Raw genomic sequence first — 21,168 nt, forward strand, 5'->3', positions numbered from 1 at the left:
AGCCCTGAGTTGTAAACTATGGTAATTTAGCAGTGAAGGTGATGGATTTTAATTAAAGCCTTCTGCAATCCTTAGTGGCTTAGAGGTGGAAGAGCCAAAAGTTTGAGGGAGTGAAAATGTAACTACAATTTCCTTAATTTTTTGCTTCTAAGTTAGTGGTATCTTTATCTATCTATCTATCTATCTATCTATTTATTTATTTTAAGAGAGAGAGTGCACCTGTGCACATGCGAGCAAGCAGGGGAGGGGTAGAGGGAGAGGCAATGAGAAGCTCAAGTAGGTTCCATGCCCAGTGCGGACCCAACACAGGGCTGGATCCTGTGACCATGAGATCATGAGCTGAGCCAATATCAAGAGTCAGACGCTTAACCAACTGAGCCACCGAGGAACCTCAGTTCATTGTATCTTTCAGCTTTGGAATATATACATATATATATATATATATATATATATATATATACATATATATATACATATATACACACACATATATATATGTAAATACATATATGTAAAACTGTAAAGCTGTTACTTTTCTATTTTTAATTTTTTTCCAAGAGTTTTTACTAAAGAAAGTTTCAAAATATACAAAAGTAGAGCAAATGAGACACACCCTTCCCGTTAAGCACCCATCACCCAACTTTGGCAATTACTATTTATCACCAATCTTGTTTCATCTACAAATTCCCCTCTACAAATTTCATCTACAAATATCCACTTAATTCCCCGTCATGCTAGAGTATTTTGATTGAAATCTCAGACATATTTTTGTTTATAAAATTTCAGTATAAGCCTCTACAACATACTTTAAAATATATTCACAACAACATTGTCCTGTCTACAGGGGAAACATAATATTCAAACTTTTCAGACTCCCTTTGTCTACATTTTTTTGGATTAGAATATACGTAAGTTTCATTTATGACAACTGATTGATAAATCTCTTAAGACTCTTTTAAGTCAATACATTTTCCCTTCATCACTTTTTCCCTCCCTTAGAGTATCCTGTTGAAAAAATACTAGTTACTTGTCCAATAGAATTGACCCCTTTTCTACAGTTGTTAATTTATTGGTTGCCATAAATTATTACAGATTTGTTATTGATGTAGCAGTCAAGAGAGTGGGAATACTCTGGAACTACAAGAGTAGACCAGAGGACCAATATCACCTATGACCAATGACCAGTTAGAATAAAAGCATTACTTGTTAGCCCCATTATTTAAAAAAAAAATGCTCTACATTTTAACTATACAAATAAGTGACCATATCTTCTTTTTTTCACTGAAGTTTATTAAACTGCTAATAAAGGTACAAATTGCAAATTTGACAGTACTCACCAGTCTTCATTTCTAACAAGCGCTTTTTCTTTTGTTGGCGTTCAAGTCTTTCTTTCTCTGCTAATTCTTTGGCTATTTGGGCACGTTTTTCCCTTTCCTCTGCTTCTCTTTTTTTGACGTTCTCCTTTCTTGCTTGCTGTTACAAACAAATTTTGAAAAATGATCAATTCTAACCACAGTGATTTCACAAAGAGAATGGAAAATTATTAATCTGTAGAGCTGTGATTAAATATCTTTTAGATAATGGCTACTTCTAATATTAGTAACAGTCTTAAAAGATTAGCACATGAACCCTTGCTAAATATGGATCTATAAATACAACTTATGTTTAAAGCACCTGCATCTTAGTAGAATCAACTAAGAGAAGGGAGACGAAACTAAAAATAAAAAAAACACTTAATTGACAAATCAAAACTGTTTCCCTATATATATTTCCAAGAGGGTCTAGCAAATGTATTTGAGTCTTCCATACATCCTCTGCTAGGTAAAATATTGAGTACAAAAAAAGCAATTGGAGAAATGATAGAAAAGAGCTAAAAGTTTGCAAGGACTGTTTCATATAACAATCAATCATTTAATAATTTCCTCTCAGATAAAGACAAGTGTCATAGGATGACTAGAGGAATATTTGGTGTTTCAAAGACAGACCTCTGACTTCTCATCAAAGTCACCAAGTCACAATTATGGGATCTCAATAGGTATGTGATTTAATTCCTTATTTTCTAAGTTTTATACAAATCAAGAAACACCTCTCATGTGTCATTAGTGGGAATTAAGAGGTAAACAAGGATTTTTTATGTGCCAACAGCATAGCTCATGCTACAATCTCCTATGTTCTCAGTACCAATGAATTCAAACAAGCTATCTAATTGCTAGTTTATCACTAATGGTATTAAATAGAAAGTGCACAACAAAACTTTAACAAGTAGGTGGCTTTTTTTATTTGGGAAGAAACTTTCAGTTTTCTACTGTCATAGCCTTGTTTTTGTAAACCCTAGAGATAGTGCAAGTTCTTCACTAGAAATCAAATAGCAAAATTTAAAATTATCGACCAAAACAATGAAAAACACATGGGAAAAGAGGAGAAAACAAAAAGCCTTGAGGCAGTATTAATTCATCCATGTAGCCCTTCATTCAAGAAATACTGAGACACTGAGTGGTAAGTGGTATTATTCCAAGCATTTGACATATATATGTGTGTGTGTGTGTACACACACACACACACACACATATATATATGATTTATAATATACATGCATATGCACATACACAATTCTAAAACAAGTTCTATATTCTGTGTGATAGGGTGGTACAGGAAGCAAAGACAGAAAATAACATGAAAATTTTGAAAAAATTGTATCATGAAAAAAAAGAGTGATGTGATAGAAGGCTTGGGGGGGGTTACTTCATATTAAGTGGTATAGATAAGGCCTATATCAGATAAGACCCCACTCACTGATTTCATTGATGCTGAAACTTCAATGTCAAGAAGCTAGCTAGGTGATGATCTGGGGGAGATCAAACGCAAAGGCTGTTGGTGGGTTTGAGAGACAGAAGGCCAGTATGGTGGTATAAGATGAGGTCAGGAGCTGTGCCAGATCATTTAGAGTCTTCTAGGCTAAGATAGGGAAGGTTGGACTTTCTTTTAAGGGAACCAGAAAACAACTGGAAATTTTCAAGTAAGAGAATGCAAGACTAAGTACTCTAAGATACAAGTGCTAACCAACCACATTTGTTCCAAAAAGTAGGATCTCCCTCTCAAGCAAATGGATTTGTTCACTGTCTAGTGTGTAAACTGAGGCAAGGTTGGGCAGTCTTATTAGCTCTTAAAAAAGATTGGGTTTCCCAAGTTCAAGATTTTCCTCCAGTAATACAAACCACTGTATATGTAGGTATTAAATCTGGCCTTCTTCACATTTCCCTGTGGGAATTTAGACTCAGGAATGAACAAAGAACTGTTTACTATGGCTGTTGCTATAATAAATTCTTTGACTCTATAGTCTTGTGTTTTCTGCCAACGTCCATGAAACAATGGCAGACTAACAAGGTAAATTCTCCTACGCCTCACAGTTCATGACATATATTAATATTATTACTGCTAAGCTATGAAATAGCAGCTGCAGTAATAGGTGCTTTCCTGTGCAATCCCTCCAATCCTCAGAATGGATTCTGCATTTTCCACTTGGCACTGGCTGGTTAAATAGTTGTTCACTACAATGATTTCTGTAAGAAGCAGAGGCCAGACTTGAAAGCTAGGGGTAGTCTATGTTCTTTCCACCATGCTGCTTCATATTATGGGAGCATATGTTAGGCACAAAGTATACGACAATAGCCACTATAAGAATTGACATAAGGAAGGTAGGAGAAGGCTACATAAAAGTAGAAAAGAAGTGTGTTTTCAAAGACGAACATGTATACGCATCCATGTGTGTACATGCACACACATGGGTACCCACGTTTGTATATGTAACAAAGACTGAGTAGAAAGACCGGATTGTGGTGGAGAAAAAAACAAGCAAATATTCAAGTGTCAAAACTGTATTTCTTGCTTGAGGGAAATAAATAAGAGGAACCTGCAATAGATAAAAAATATATCATGTAGCTTATTTATGAAACTTAAAGTACAAAATTTTCTGATGTAAATTTTCTACTTTAATGACTGGATGCATTTCAATGAGCACATTTAAAAGACAACTTATTAGCAGACATAATTGCCACACCCTTTTAGTATTCCATTGGGCAGTAAAAAGTCAAAATTACTTCCTAGGACCTATAAAATAATGTTTACATTTAGAAATAAGGTCTGAAGTAATTCTTAAAGTTATTTTACTTTATGGAAAATACACTATTGATTTTCATTTAAAAGCCAATCTCATTTAAAGCATATCTTCTTCTGACATTATAACTATTAGAAGAATTTTAGCTGGAAAAATACCAACAGACAGCACAGAAATAGGTATTTAGTCTGAAACTAATATCCCAGTTCAAACAGTAATTTGGAATTTTCTGTTATTCTAAATGTTGAGAAGCAAAAGTAGCCAAAAACGGAAAAGATGAACAGTTAGAGAACCACATTATTCTAGATACAATTGCCTCTTAGTTACGTCAATTCTACATTCCAAACTAGAAAGAAAAATTAGAGAAGAGCTATACATAAAGATGGCTAGCTCTAAGACATTGATTTGTTTAATCATCTTATTTTCTTAATGTTTATTTATTTTTGAGAGAGACAGAGACAGAATGAGAGTGGGTTAGGGGCAGAGAGAGAGGGAGACACAGAATCCAAAGCAGGCTCCAGGCTCCGAGCTGTCATTACAGAGCCCAACATGCAGCTCGAACTTACGAGCTGCGAGATCATGACCTGAGGCGACGCTCAACCGACTGAGCCACCCAGGCACCCCAATCATCTTATGTATGTATGTATGTATGTATGTATGTATGTATGTATGTATGTATGTTTTTAGTATAGTTGACACAGTGTTACATTAGTTTCAGGTGTACAACTTAGTTATTTGACAAGTTTACATATATTATGCTATATTCACCTTATTCTTAATGCAGCTTTTTATTTAGTAAATTGGCAAATTAATTGCACTGCCACCAACTACTTTCAGCTATGCCATGCCAAAACTTTCTTTAGGTGCTTGCAGATCGTCCCAGATAGAGCCCGGTACATGCTCCTGTCTGAAAGATCTATGGGCTTACCAGTCTACAGCAATGACCACAGAGGGTTTTAAAACTTCAGTCACATTTTGACTGTTCAATTCAAAGGCATAATCAATAATTTACCTGAGTTCCTAAGGCTCACATGTATTTTATGGTAACAGCAAACTCTAAACTATCTACATAAAAATACACAGGTATGTTAATAACTATGTGTATAAAAACATATAGATATGTCAAATATATGTGCATATGTGTGTGTATATTCTGAAAGAAAATGAGTTCACGATTATTTCCTACCTATAATTTATGTTTTCTGCATAGCAAATGTAACAACAAGAACTTTGCCACAACTAGTTTAAATATACATTATAGCATCATACATTTTGTCTCAGAGAAACCAAAATGACCCAAAGCCAGTGAATTTCAATGAATGTGCACACGTGTGTAGAATTTAGAACAGTCTGGCAGAGTGTAATCCTTCCTAAGTTGTGGCTATTCTCATAAACATTATCTTTGAGTTTATAAACAAATTCCATCATCTTTATTATAAACTTCTGTGACTTGATGTTTCCACTCAACATTATATTTCTAAGATTCATTCACATTTTTATGTATAAACCGCACCTCATTTTCACTGCTTATAATATGAAGTCATCTCCCTACTGACTCACTTATCAGTGGGATTTGAATTGCTTTGGATTTTTGACTATGACAAACGAGGCAGATACATTTTTGCTCACATCTCCCTGTGCATATGTGTATGAGTTTTTTTATGGTAGATCCCATTACTTGGTTCTTAAACCTTTTCAGAAACTGTTGACAGTGTCTTTAAACAGAGGAGAACAGGACATCTTAGAACGTAACACAAACAGTAAGGATATTCTTTGTTGACGCTTTGTTTTTGTTCTAAAAGAGTGCTGGGTCCACTTATAAAATATCATTTGACAATGTGGGTTATGACCAAAATAGTTTGAAACCCACTGCTCTCTTGGGTAGAAGTGGAGTTGATAATAAGGGGAGAAGTTCATCATCAAGCTTACTAGATGGTGTCAAAGAGCTTCCACAGAGTGCCAAAAGATACAGCCACCATTAGTGCATAATCATAGCCTAGACACTAACCAAATTGTTGTCATCAGTCTTCTATTTGGCAGCTTATAATGGTATCCCATCGTGCTTTTAACTTGTATTTCTATGGTTACTAATTAGTTCAAGTTGCTTCTCACATGTTTATAAAACATTTGGATTTCCTACTCTGTGAAATGCCTTTCGGATCTTTTACCCACTTTTTTGTTAGGCTGTTTATCAGTTTCTTAATTTGCAGTTCTTTAAAATATTCTGAATACGAATCTTTTGTTTGTTTTATATTTTAGATTTTAACTGTCATCATACTTCATTTACCTATGTTGTCTTTCAATAAAGAGAAGTTGTTAAATGTAGTAAAAGGTATTTTTTTTAAAGAAATTGGGATGCCTGGGTGGCTCAATCTGTTAAGTGTCCGACTTCAGCTCAGGTCATGATCTCATGGTTCGTGAGTTCATGCCCCTTATAAGGCTCTGTGCTGACAGCTCAGAGCCTGAAGCCTGTTTCAGGTTCTGTGTCTCCCTCTCTCTCTGCCCCCTCTCCCACTCACACTCTGTCTGTTTCTCTCTCTCAAATAAACATTAAAAAAAAATCCTTCCCTACTTCAAAGACAAAGATAATCTTCTATGCTTTATTTTTAAGCTTTAACAATGCTATTCACATTTTAGTACCTACTTTATCTGGAATCAATGTTTTCGAGTAGTATGAGGTGGGGATCCTATTTACTTTTTTCTATTGAAAATGAGTTGAACTGTAACATTTCACAACTAGCCTACCCTTTGCCCACTGATCAGCAAAGCCCATTCTTCTGTATTTCAAGTGGCCATATATGTGTTGATGTTTGGGGGCTGCTTTAGTCTGTTTGGTCAATATACCCATGTCTGAATCAGTAACACTCTGTCTTATTATAGCTCATATCTGATTTTCCTTCTTTAGAATTGTCTTTACTCTTTCTGGGCCTTTACTCAGCCATCTAGTTTTCAGAGCAAACTTACTGAAGTTTTTGGAAAGGTCTATTAGGATTGTGAACAGAATTGCTCTGATTCTGCAGATTTAGATTAAATTGGTATCTTTATGATATTGACTCTTTCTGTTAACAAACATGATGGGGCTCTCCATTGACTTAGGATATATATAGTATATATCCTAACTTATTATATGACTTAGTGTGTGTGTATATATGTGTATAGATATATATATACTTATATATATTTAAGTGTATATGTATATATATTCTTATATATATATATAAGTATATAGTGTGTGTGCATATATATTAAAGTGTATGTATATAAGTGTATACACACACACACACACACACACACACATACACACTAGTATCCTATCAGTTTAGAACAATCATTTCATTAAATTTGGTAAAACTCATATGTAAAACTTTCTGGGCCAAGTATTTAATTTACTTGAAGATTCTAAATAAGTCATTAAATTAACAATTAGTTATAGACTTATTCAAGCTTTGATTTTCTTCCAAAGTCAGTTTCAATTATGTTATAATTTTTCTAGAAACTTATCTAGGCATCATCAACCTATCCAGTCTGGCCTATAAATTTTTATAGTGTGCTTGTCTCTTTTTACTATCTTCTGTATGTATAATTATATTCCTTATTACGTCTTTAATATTTTTTCCTCATTAACCTTTTCAGAAACTTATCGAATTGTTTTTTCAAAATAATCATGGTTTAGCTTTTCAAAAATTCTCTAAGTCATTTTTTCCTTCATTCCTTTATTTTCCTATTTTTTCTAGGATTATACAATTCCTTTTTAACTTCTGAAGTTGGATGTTTAATTTTTAGTCATTCTGATTTTTTAACATAAACACTTAGAGTATAAATTTCTTTATACCACTATTTTGCTGTGTTCCATAAATTCTTCAGGTCTAATTTTACTCTAGGATTTCTTTCTTGACACATGAGTTATTTCATGTGATTTTAGAATTTGCAAAACAGAGATTTTAAAATTTCATCCTTTTAAAAATTTCATCGCTAATTTCATACTATTGTAGTTAATGAACGAAGCTGCACCTTAGAAATACATCAAGATTTCACGGTCTCTAGTATGTGATTACTTTGATAAAAGTGCCACTTATGGTTGAGAGGTGTACTCTAATTGTTGAGTTGGGTTCTCTATATATTACATTGAATCAACTGTGTTAATTGAATTGTTTAAAGCTCCCATATCTTTAATGATCAATTAGAGAACTTTGTTGAAGATCCAAATATAATGCTAACTCTATCAACTTATTCTAGAAGTTATACATTTTTACATGTTTGTTTTGGTGCCATGTTATCATTCACATGCAAATTTTTGACTTGTACCTTTCTGAAGAATTAAGCTTTCTATCAGCATGAATATTCCCTTGTCTTTAAGTCTATTTTATCTGTTACCACCATAGTTTCCCTCTTTCTTTTGATTAATATTGCATTTCATTACCTGTTCTGTTACTTTAAACCTTTCCATGTATTTGGGTTATAGGAGGTCTCAAACAGCAGGAGGCTACATTGTTTATCCAATCTTAGTCTTTAAAATTTTTATTGTGACTTACGAAATACTTGTTTCCACCACCTTATATTATTCGTTTTATTGGTCCTCCTTTATCTATGCCACTTATATATGTATGTATGTATGTATGTATGTATGTATAAATGTATATCTTTCTTGGTTCATTTCTCCCCCTATGGTTTTGAATCTATGCTGGAACATCAATCCTTTTACTGGTTATCTTGGTAATTTTATCACACAAATTAATTTAACAAGGCCTAACGTTCACTGATAGTTTTATCTCCTTTCCTCTCCTTTGAACAATACAGAAAGATAAAACACCTGAACTCCAAACACCTCATTCAATTTATTTAACAACGTTGTCCAGTAGCTAAGCTCTATACCTCCCTTTTCTACAAAACAAGTTAGACATTATTTTATTGTATACGTTTTTTATATTTAGTTTAATGGTAAGTATGCCTTCTTGTCTCTCAATTCTTTCTGAAGAAAAAGAAAATGTTGCTTCTTTAAATACATCCTGTAGAGCTGGTGTCAGCAAACTATAATCTTGGGCTGGCCAGCAATTGTAAATAGTTATATCAGACATAGCCACACCCACTCACTTACATACTGCCTATGACTGCTTTTGCACTGCTACTGAAGAACTGAGTAGTTATTAACATTTAGCTTGCATATATTTACTATATGGCCCATTAAACAGCCAATCCCTGCTTTGGAGGATCCTTCAACAGAGAGATGTTCATGAAAAATAACCCTTTCTCCTTGAAGACTTCCCCAACTTTCTCACAAGACAGCCATATTTTAAAATAGTTTGTTGTGTTGTGGTGGGATTGATTTTTGAGAGTGTCTATTATTATGTGAGAAAATTCTCAAAAGTGTATTCTTATAGAAGGCTGACCAACACATCTTTATTTCTTAAATATTTTTATATAATGTGTCGATTATGATAGACTATATATTTTTCTGGGTAACATACTTACGTGTTTTAGGATCCAAAGGTAAACAATTTAACAAGGAACAGCCACATAAAATCCTGGGTGCTCACTCAAATAAGTTTGTTGAATGGACAATCAAGAATATCATCAAAAATACAATGAATATGCCATTTCACTACTTTCAGAAATAATTTAAAAATGAGTTTATTATTACTTATTAGAAAGGCAGTGTAAAGGTTAGAAGGAAATCTAAAGTCTTATTGTCTTTGTCTGAATCTCCATCTGGCACTAAATAGCTATGTAACTTGTGTCTCAGTTTCCTCTTTTGTAAAATGGGCAAAATAATACCTACTTTATAGTGATATTGTAAGAATTAAATAAAATGCCTGGCATACAGTAAAATCTATGTAAAACAGCAATTATCAATAATATTAGTAATATTACTAATTTATATTATTTCCGTTATATGTCATTAATGAAATGCCCCACTAATTATTTATTTGGGAACAAATCAAGGAAGAGCCACTTTCTAGCTTGCAATGATCGTATATGCTTCTATATATATGAGAAAGTGTCAATTCTCATAGTACCTATGAGAATATAGTTTTCCATTCAGAGATGTTGGAATATGACTGTACATTGACTCGACAGGAAGTTCCTCCAAAGCATGTACCCAATGCAGCTGGATTACTTGGCAGGGAAGTTACAGAGGTGAATTAAATATGGGAGGCAAGATATACTCTTGATCTCAAGTCTAGTTATTTACCACTAAAAATTTATTTTCATATATATATAGACACATGTTTTAATACTTCTAAATCTAATATACTTTATGAGTTTTTATTCTGAAAAAGAGAGTTTAGTTTCCTGTTTCCCCCCTGCCCAAAGAATTGCTTGCATTTCAAATTAAGACAGTCTTGGTAAATTAACTTCAAAACTTGCCCAGTGACACAAAATTTGCTTTCCTCAAAAGCAAAATTTAAAAAACCAACGTGCAAATTGCCTCCTTCCAGCTTAATAGTCTATTATATACTGTTTCTTGAAATACTTAAAAACTTACTTTATAAGAGAAAAATTGTAACATAAGAATATAAGTGGACTTCCACAGATCCCAACTTTTTGATCATACCTCATCTCCGTTTCTAACTCTTAGCTCATTTAAATAGTTTTATCTACCCAACTCAACATTTTCAACCTATGATAATATTCTGTATATTTTTGTAACTCCAAAAACTACTGGAGATTTTATTATATAAGAAAGTTGAAAAGATTATAAATGTCTTCTTATTCAGAGTTATATTTCTTTCAACATTAATGAATATTTAAACTATGCAAACCAGGGATCTCTTCAGTTTTCACTGAACTCAAAAATCTTTTCTTCCTAAGTATTTTATTTTTGTCTCAGATTCCTAACATAAGATTAGAAAACCAGATTTAAATCTGCATGCTTTCCAGAGAGATTCAGGTATCAGGTACTATGAAAACACAGGCTAATTTTCTCAAAATAAACAACTACTTAAGAGTCCACCATGTTCCCACTAAATGCTTTTTTTAATAGGAGTTTACTCAATTTTAAGAAGAGGCAATGTTCAAACATACTAAATGAAGCTTTCTAGAAATTCCTGATGACTCCATTTTCAGGAAGAAATGGAAAATATTTTAACTAAGAAAACCTTAAAAATGTATTCCTGTACTATTCCTGTATTGAAACACGAAAGAAAATAATTTTTTCTTAGAATTACCAGACACAAACGTCTTTAAGAATACAAAGTATGTGATCTACTTGTTCATTTTCCATCAAGTCTGTCTTTCTTTCTTTCTTTCTTTCTTTCTTTCTTTCTTTCTTTCTTTCTTTCTTTCTTTCTTTTTGTTCCTTATGTTTATTTTCAGAGAGAGAAAGAGAGAGCATGAGCGGGGGAGGGGCAAAGAGAGAGGGAGACACAGGATTGAAGCAGGCTCCGGGCTCTATACTGACAGACAGACATGGGGCTCGATCCCACAAACCATGAGATCATGACCTGAGTTGAAGTCGGTCACCTAACCAACTGAGCCACCCAGGCATCCCCCCCCTGTTTTTTTTCCATCAAGACTTGCTTTTGTAACTGAATACAAAAGTTCCCCCAACATGCAATAGATAAACAATGGATTAGAACTACCTTGTGGAAAATTAGTTACTCTTAGAAATCCCTATTTGCAGTAATTATAGGGTAGATGCTTTATAAGGGACTCTAGAATGACAGTAAAAATTAAATTCTCTGGTATTACCAAATTCAATGAAAAAATGCTCTCAATGAGAATAGGAGAGCATGATATACAGTATACGGGAACAAACAATTCATCATCTTAACATTCAATAAGGTGGTGTTATTAGTTGAACTTTTTATGACCATGAAACTTAGGAAAATGGGAAACTATGCTTTGAGAATGTCCCCAAGAATGTGCAGGTGCTGATGAATTAAACTGCTTCAGCTGCAAGTTGCTCTTTTCTGTAAAAATCAGTCTCAGGTGAAACAACACATTACGTATTAGCCCATCAGGGATTTAACAATACTGACCCATCATCATTATGCCATGAGTTTGTTTGCAATTCTTTCAAACATTTTGTAAAATCCTCAAGTAAATGAGATATTTCAATCTATTCTGTGACTTCTTTAACAGAGAGAGTATGAAATATTCATAACTGTGGTTTCCCAAAGTACAACTTGATTTTCCAGTAAGTGTGTTTTCTCCCCTTGTGTTCTGAAGTGATATAGTAATTTAAATATTCTTTTTATCCCCCAAATGTGAGGCTAAATAAAGGCACAGCTAGGCACAAGATGGTAGTCATAAAGTATAGTGCTTAAAGGTAGACTTGGTGATAGGGCCTATCACCTATCACTATTGTTGTTTTGAGTTATTACTATCACCTCTTTGTTAGGAAAGCAAGGAGAACATCCAACTAAAGCCCCACAATATTCCATGTAAACCTGGCCATGTTTAAAACATAACATTAAAAGTAGCCTTAAGATGGGGGGCACCTGGGTGGCTCAGTCAGCTGGGCGTCTGACTTCGGTTCAGGTCATGATCTCATAATTGGTGGGTTTGAGCTCTCTTTTGGGCTCTGTGCTGACAGCTCAGGACCTGGAGCCTGCTTCTGAGTCTGTGTCGTCATCTCTCTCTGCCCCTCTCCCACTCATGCTTTGTCTCTGTCTCTCTCTCTCAAAAAAAAATAAACATAAACATGGGCATTGAGGAGGGCACCTGTTGGGATGAGCACTCGGTGTTGTATGGAAACCAATTTGACAATAAATCTCATATTTAAAAAATACATAAATAAATAAATTAAAAAATTAAAAATAAATAAACATTAAAGTTTAAAAAAAAAACATTGAAGTCAACAGTGTGTGCACTCTGTCTTGTTCAGAATGCAGAGGACCAATATCTGATGTACAAAGAGCATGCCATTTTATTCATTTTTGCTTGTGGTATCCTAATTTAATGTTGTATTTTCAATTACATGGGTTAATAGACTTATTATTATGTATTATTTTTTCCCATTATCTATCAATAGTTGACCTTATCACTTTATTAGAATAATCCAGTCTTTACCTTTTGCTAATATTATTTCAGTGAACAAACCAAATATTTAAAATGTAAAAGGGAAATACAAATTACCAGTCATTTAATCATATAGACGTGTCAGATGCACTAATAATCCCACTAAGCAATGTGTAGTAAAAATAAATCTTATCAGTAAAGAGAAAATGTAAGTCACTTAGTCTAGCTGTGTTTTTACTGTGAAAAGACTAAAAATTAAAGATTAGAAGAACCTATCATAATTATTTTCAAGGTTGCAAGTCTAAAATATTCAGCACCTGGAATAACTCTAATTCCTTAAATAATCAGACAGTAAAGGATGTGAAGAAAAACATCCTAGAGCTAAAATATTTGGGTTTTTTTCTAGGTTTGGGGCTTTATACCTCCAACTATGATCTCAGAATAACAACGGTGCCAATGAAGACAATTTTTAAGCTGTAAACTCAACAAAACAAGCAAGGAGAGAAGATATTTCCTATAACTACCCAAGTTGACTCACCATCCAACCAGATGACTTTTTCACATGCTTCTTTTCTCTGATAACATGATCAATGTACAGGATTTAAGAAGCACACAGGAAAAGCTTAGTGCTTTGGAATTCCTATTGGTCACCTAGTTAGTCCATACAATGGTTATCAGAAATGGCATTTACAGTTGACAAAGATCAGATTTGTATAACTTAAATGATCAGTTTTGTTCTGGCTGTCCTCCATATCAAAAATATTTGTATACTAAAAATACCCCCTCATTGGATGATTTCATTTTTATTTGGCAAATCACTACTTCAGTCTCAGTATTCAGTAGAAGAGAGAAATTATATTTGATCAATCCATGCAGCAAGATTAAATGAGTTACAACTGATTTTTTTTTTGTTCACTACACAGTGTATTTCAATTGTATGAATGAAAAATCAACTTAAAGTCTTCAAGTAACATGAATGATGGATCTTTAACTGGATCAAACATAACTTTAACAGAATTGTAGAAATAATCTAAACACAGAGTTATTATTGAAAAATAGTTATTTTTTCAATAGTTTATTTAGTTCAAAGTGTCTATATAGAAGCATTAAAAAAAAAGGGAGAAATCCTTAAAATATCGATTCTGTTATGAGATGGGAGAGGTGAAAATTATTTCTATTCTCTGTAGATAGCTAACTTGTTTTGGGGGTATATGTACATTATGTCATTTGATCTTCAAAATGTAACATCCTGAAGAAACACAAGCTGTTATTAACAGGAAAGAGGCTCACTAAGGTTAAGTAACTTGGCCACAGTCTTATCACCCTGGGTGTTCTGATGCCAGAGCTTTCACTGTCAGCCATTGCTGTCTTCCCCAAAATAAGACAACTGGCAAAATACCACTGTTAAAAACAAGCACAAAGGGTGAATTCATAAGTAAGTTAAGATTTGAAGAAAACAGAGTGACTCCTTTCTCACTGATTGACATTACACAATTCGGATGGGAGGTATATACGTAGGAAAGAAAGTTTAGGGGAGGAATCGATAGGACTTCAGGGACGAGAAAAGAACAAATGCAAAGTTTGGTACATATACCCAAAACTGGAACACAGAAAAGAAAGGAAGACCTAACGGAAGCCACCCCACCTTTTGTGTATGTAATAGTAATCCCTTTTAAGGCAAGGATTGCTTTTCCTCGCCCTCAAAATCCTAACCAAGTGGGGTGCCCAGATATGCAGGGTCTTAGAAACTATTAATAAAGAAGGATGTCCAGTAATATTTTCCAGTACTTTAAAATCCCTACAGGAGGGGCGCCTGGGTGGCTCAGTCGGTTAAGCGTCTGACTTCAGCTCAGGTCATGATCTCGTGGTTCGTGAGTTCAAACCCCGCGTCGGGCTCTGTGCTGACAGCTCAGAACCTGGAGCCTGTTTCAGATTCTGTGTCTCCCTCTCTCTCTCTGACCCTCCCCTGTTCATGAGCTGTCTATGTCTCAAAAATAAATAAACGTTAAAAAAAAAATTAAAAAAAAATAAAATCCCTACAGGAAATGTTAATGTGCTCAGAAAAAGAGCTACAAGAACCAAAAAATGTGACTTCTTTAAGTGTAGTGACTCCAATTCTGTGTTGGAATATATGAAACTGTAAATTCAGAGGCTCATCATAGCAGTTACGTATGTATAATTAAAACAGAAAATTGACAGAGACCCATAAATACAGAGAACAAACTGGTGGCTGTCAGAGGGGAGAAGGCTGGGAGGATGGGCAAAATGGGTGAAGGAGAGTGGGAGATCCAGGCTTCCAGTTATGGAATGAACAAGTCATGGAGATGAAAGATATACCATAGAGAATATAGTCAATGATGTTGTGTCATGGCAGACGGGATCTACACTCGCAATGTGCACAGCATAATATACAGAGGTGCTGAATCACTATGTTGTCCACGTGAAACTAATAACACAATGTGTATCAACTATACTTCAAATAAATAAAAAGAAAAATGACATATTCTTAATAATTATAATTTGGCATGAAAATTGTTTTCAAACATGTTATCTAAAAGGGAACAAGTAACAAAGGAGAGCTAAGAGAGGGAAGCATTCAGAAGTATTTTTGTAAGATAAGGTTGTTAAGCAAAATAAACAAGGTGTCAGATGAAATTTGCTTAAGGAGTTAAGAGTGTTGTTGCACTGTGCTAATAATTCTGGTTAAAGAAAGAGAAAAGCAAAAGAACTTTCAATGAGGAAAAAGGAAAGCCTCACCAAGATAAGAAAAATTTTAAAGAAGAGACCATGTATTTCAGGGATGAGTAAAGGCGCTTTGAGCAGAATTCTCTAATACAAATATGAATGGGAAGTGGGGCTAGGACATACAAAATGCTTCAAGGCCACAGGGACCAATGACACACATGAAAATTAGGTTTATACTCAAAGGACCAACATGAACATTCTACAGCTGTTAGGTAAGAAAAAGGGGAATGGAGTGTCCCAGTAAAAGCCGACAAAAATTCCATAATGGGCTCAATTCATCCCGTAGAAGCACGCACCTCTATGAGTAATGGGCACATTGGTAGTTGCATCTAACAGTGAGTCCAAAATGAATCACAAGTGGAAGATGATGATTATCGTTCTACAACACTACACACCTGAAGGCATGAACTTCACTTGGTGAAGCTTGATGCCTGGTAGGACAGTGATTTGCTTAGCCTACAGTGCAGGGTCAAACATTTCCACCTAGTACCTCCAATTTGAACTTTATGGTTCCCGTCACTCCTACAGGAAAGAGTATCTTGCCAGCTCTCCACTCCACACCTTAACCTTCACGCCAGCCTTGTGGTACATTAATAATCCTCTAATTTTAAAAGAAAACATTTTATGCTTTGAAACGGAACAAGACCAGCAAACATTCTCCTATCATGAATGCACTGACGCAAACAAGAAGTTATTCTATTAAGGAGTGAGAAAATAAAAAAATGTCTTGTGCTGATTTACACTTGTAAGTTACCAAAAATGCCCTTAAAAGTCACATTTTAACAATTCTTCCAAACTCTCTGAGCAATATATTGGATATATACTGGAAATATATTAAAAAGTACAGGCTTTGGAATCAGGGAGGCTTCCATTCAAATCTTAGCCCCTACCAGTTCGGAAGCATACTGAGATTCCCTACCCCACAGTTACTACACGGGTGACATTCTGTATCTCACAAGAGTGCTGGGAAGACTAAGTCAGATGACACGTGTACAGCATCTAGCAGGGAGTCTAGCAAGAAGCAGGCATTCAATCAGAGGCAGTTGTTGTTGGATTTGTCTTGTTGAAGATAGTAATAAAAATAAAGCTTGGGGTACTTGGGTGGCTCAGACGGTTAAGCGTCCTGACTCTTGATTTTGGCTCAGGTCATGATCTCATGGTTCATGGAATTGAGTCCCGCATCAGGCTCTGTGCTGACAATGTGGAGCCTGCTTGGGATTCTCTCTCTCTGCCCCTCTCCTGCTCACTCTCTTTCTCTCAAAATAAATAAAATTTAAAAAAAAAATAATAAAGCTAAATAAAATTACAATATGTAAGCTTACTCCCTATTTCTTGGACACTGATTACTAGCCCTAAATAGAAACCATTTACCTATAGTAGATTGTTAAAACAAAAACAAATTAATTCCTAGTTGAGGATCTCCAACTAGAAAAGAGGAGAGTTCAACTTTTCTAGTTGTGGGGTGTCGCAATGAGCAGTTACCCCACAGAGGAAGCTCCATGATCTTAGAACTTTTTCCCTTGGTCTACATGGCTTGAAGCAGCAGTCTGGAACAGATGTTCCTTCTTTAGCTATTGTATTAGGGCTCTCAGAAAGGGTGGGAAAAAAACAAGAACCAAAACAGCTGTATCTAAACCAATTACTGATAAGATCCTGGTAACACTGATAAGAAATGACATGAGTTGGTAAAAGGTATAGTAATCGGCTCTGAATAAAAATGAGCCGGCCTTTAATTGCTTAAGAGTAACTTCTGGGGCAATCCTAAAATACAAACATTTTGGGATAAATTACTCATAAACTAAATTATTATTAAAAATAAAAGTGATCACATTTTTTTTTTGGGGGGGGAGGGGTTAGTTTTCACATTAGTCCTAACAGCTCTTTTAAATGTAATTTAAACTATATTAATAGGAATTAGTATAGTTTAGCCATATATGGCATAGGCTGGTGCAAGACTCCCTGGGTTAGCCCCTCAGCTCCGTCAATTGCTGGCTATGTCAACAATGGGCAAGTCACAATCTCTCTAAACCCCAGTTTCCCCATCTGTAAAATGGGAATAGTAACAGTACGCCTACCACACCTGGTTATTGTTAGGGTTAAATGAGTAAGTGGAGAACTTGGCACTTGACTGGCACTATATGTATTAGCTACTAAAGCCTGGCACCCATTGTAGATGAGAACATCTATCCCTCAACAAATTTGGCTATTTGTTACATGCCATGAATTACATTAGAGAAACAAACGTATGCAAGATAGACACAGATTTTATAAGATGAAGCGAAGTCTGAGCAGAGATCAGAAGAGTGAGTATAGTAATTTAGCCAGGCAAAGTATGGACAGACTGCTCCAGGCATAGGGAACCATACATAAGTAGGACGGTCTAAACTTGAGAGAAAACATTCCATGGAAAACTGTCATAGTGAGGGAGGGGGACAGCTATGGAATGAAGACAGTGGTTCCAACTCCTTGCATATAATACAAAACAGAACTTCACTTTAATGGTAAAATTTGCTCATTCACGAACAGGAGTATTCCTAAATACCAGTGGATGAAGTCACAATACAAACGTATCTTACCAGTATTTTCTTAAAAAGAAAATCTAGCTATATATTTTTTGCCTATTGTATAAATAGACCTTTCCAGAACAGACCTTCAACCCATTAAAGTTCCACATCTGTTGTTAATATTTTCACACGGATTCAGTGAAGTTAGCAGGATTTTCAAAGTTGAATGGTGAGGAATTAAATAGCAATGTAAGGGACCAGGGATTTGAGAAAATAAAACATTTGTCAAAAATTTTTGCCAATATTGATATGTGATCTTTAAAAATATGCACTGTCTAAAATTCAAGCAGTATAACTATATTTACCAGAAAGAAAGGAAGAATAAAATTTGTGTGCCAAATTGTATCACCTTGGTATAGCCACTTTGCTTCTATAGTCTCCTTTATGTTTATTTTTACCCTAAAGATTATTTCCTCTCCAAATTACTCATTTAAATGAAATATATTTTTTATATTTAGCTCTAAGGAGGTTAGTTTAGGACAGTGTGCATATGTATATATGACAACAATTACTTCTAGGACCCATGTGAACTCTGAAATACACACAAAGTACAGCTGTCACTCTATTACCCTCCTTTTTTTGAACCCTTCTCCAATCAAACACTTCCTCACTCTTCCACCATTAGTAACACTAATGCCAAGTTATCCCCACAACACCCAAAGCCCTCTAATCCTACTAGATCTTAGGAAGATTTTGAATTAGACTTGATTCAAATGTCAATCTGAATGCTTAAAAACAGTATGGCCTAGATTTCATTTTTTAAACCCTTTCAGTGCCAGTGTTCTTATTTGTAAAATGGAACACAAGCTATAAACAAGAGAGGGAGCACCGCACAGCATTTAATTACACAGGCTCTTGGAGGAAGACTGTATGGGTACAAATTCTAGTTCCACCATTTTATAGCTAAAAAACATTGAGCCAGATATGTTCCATCTCTGTACCTCGGTTTCTTCATTTGCCTCAGAGAGAATGTAACAGTGAAAGGTGGAGAATTATTATGAAGACTGACTGAGATAATATACATAAGGCATCTGGAAGAATGTCTGGTTCATGGAATACTCAATATATGATGGGTATTATTACTTCGTATATCTATTTTATACCTTTATAACATAATTGTGTCAGGAGTCCCCAAGACCACCCTCACATTTGATCATTTGTTGGAAGGACTTAGAACTCAGAAAAGCTATTGTACTCATGGTTACAGTTTATTACAGTGAAAGGACACAGATTAAAATCACCATAGGCTTCTCCCAGAGGAGTTCCAATATGACATATGAAGTATTGCCTACTAGGAAAGCTCTCTCATTCCTTGATGTCAAGAGTTTTTGTTGGAAAAAAACATGTATGCCTGGACCTTCCACATGGACCACCTTAGCTACTCAGCCTCTAGCCTCCTATAGAGGACAAACCAAACAGGATAGCCCAGGGCTTCAGGTGAACAAAAACAGGTACTCACTGCAAATCACATTTCTAGCAAAAACCATCTAGTTTGGTCCAAGGCCCCAAGCAGACAAATATCCCTATGAGACAGGGTATTCCAAGAGCTAACGGGTTATCTCCCAGGAACCAGTGGAGGACTGCTTCCAGGTTTGAAACACCTCAAGCCTACTGAGTTAACCCTTCACTGCATACTAATTTATTAAACGACTACCATGTGCAAGGAACTGTGATAAATACTTAGTATATATTAGCCAGCTTAACAAACACTTTTATGAGAAAGGAATTAATATTTCCATTTACAGATATGGAAACTGAAACTCAGGAAGGTTATATCAGTTCATGGTCATATAACTAGTGTGGAATCCAAACCCAGCTCTCCCAGACTGCAGAGCCTTTGCGACTTACACTAAGGCATAAAATATTTTAAAGTTAAAATACCATATTGTACAATTTATCACATATATAGGCACACAATAAATATATTTGTCAATCAAATCCAGTTCTTCTACTTGTGATAGTGAAAAACTAAAGAATCATTTTGAATTTGTGGAAGGAACAAACTAAAGCTATGAGCAAATGTATATGTACCATAGACTAGTGTTCCTTTGAAATCCTGAGGCTTTAAATGTCCATCAACTGATGAATGGATAAAGAAACTGTGGTTTATATACACAATGGAATACTACTTGGCAATGAGAAAGAATGAAATATGGCCTTTTGTAGCAATGTGCATGGAAATGGAGAGTGTAATACTAAGTGAAATAAGTCATACAGAGAAAGATACCATATGTTTTCACTTTCATGTGGATCCTGAGAAACTTAACAGAAGACCATGGGGGAGGGGAAGGGAAAAAAAAAAAAGAGAGGGAGAGAGCCAAACCATAAGAGACTCTTAAAAACTGAGAACTGAGGGTTGATGGGGGGTGGGATGGAGGGAGGGCGGGTAATGGGTACTGAGGAGGGCACCTGTTGGGATGAGCACTGGGTGTTGTATGGAAACCAATTTGAGAATAAATTTCATATTAAAAAAAATAAATACTGAGGTTTAAAAAAATTTTTTTTAATGTTTATTTTTGAGAGAGAAAGACAGAGCCTGAGCAGGGGACGGGCAGAGAGAGAGGGAGACACAGAATATGAAGCAGGCTCCAGGCTCTGAGTTCTCAGCATAGGGCCCGATGCAGGGCTCAAACTCATGAACCATGAGATCAGGACCTGAGCCAAAGTCAGACGTTTAACCGACTGAGCCACCCAGGTGCTCCTGAAATACTGAGTTTTTATTAAAAGACTATCTCATCTTAACAAAGTCCAATAACTTCAGCAATAAAGTTTTCCTTAGAGTAA

General features: G+C 35.1%; 1 protein-coding gene across 1 annotated transcript in view; it reads right to left on the reverse strand.

The window, feature by feature from the left end:
* The window catches only part of DIAPH3 (diaphanous related formin 3), a 503,867-nt gene that overhangs the window by 172,317 nt on the left and 310,382 nt on the right, over positions 1 to 21,168 (reverse strand). The window contains exon 25 of the mRNA XM_015536788.2: positions 1,338 to 1,473. Coding sequence (XP_015392274.2) covers positions 1,338 to 1,473 — 136 coding nt within the window. The remainder of the gene's footprint in view (positions 1 to 1,337; positions 1,474 to 21,168) is intronic.

Source organism: Panthera tigris, chromosome A1, assembly GCF_018350195.1.
Source record: "Panthera tigris isolate Pti1 chromosome A1, P.tigris_Pti1_mat1.1, whole genome shotgun sequence".
Lineage (NCBI taxonomy): Eukaryota > Metazoa > Chordata > Mammalia > Carnivora > Felidae > Panthera > Panthera tigris.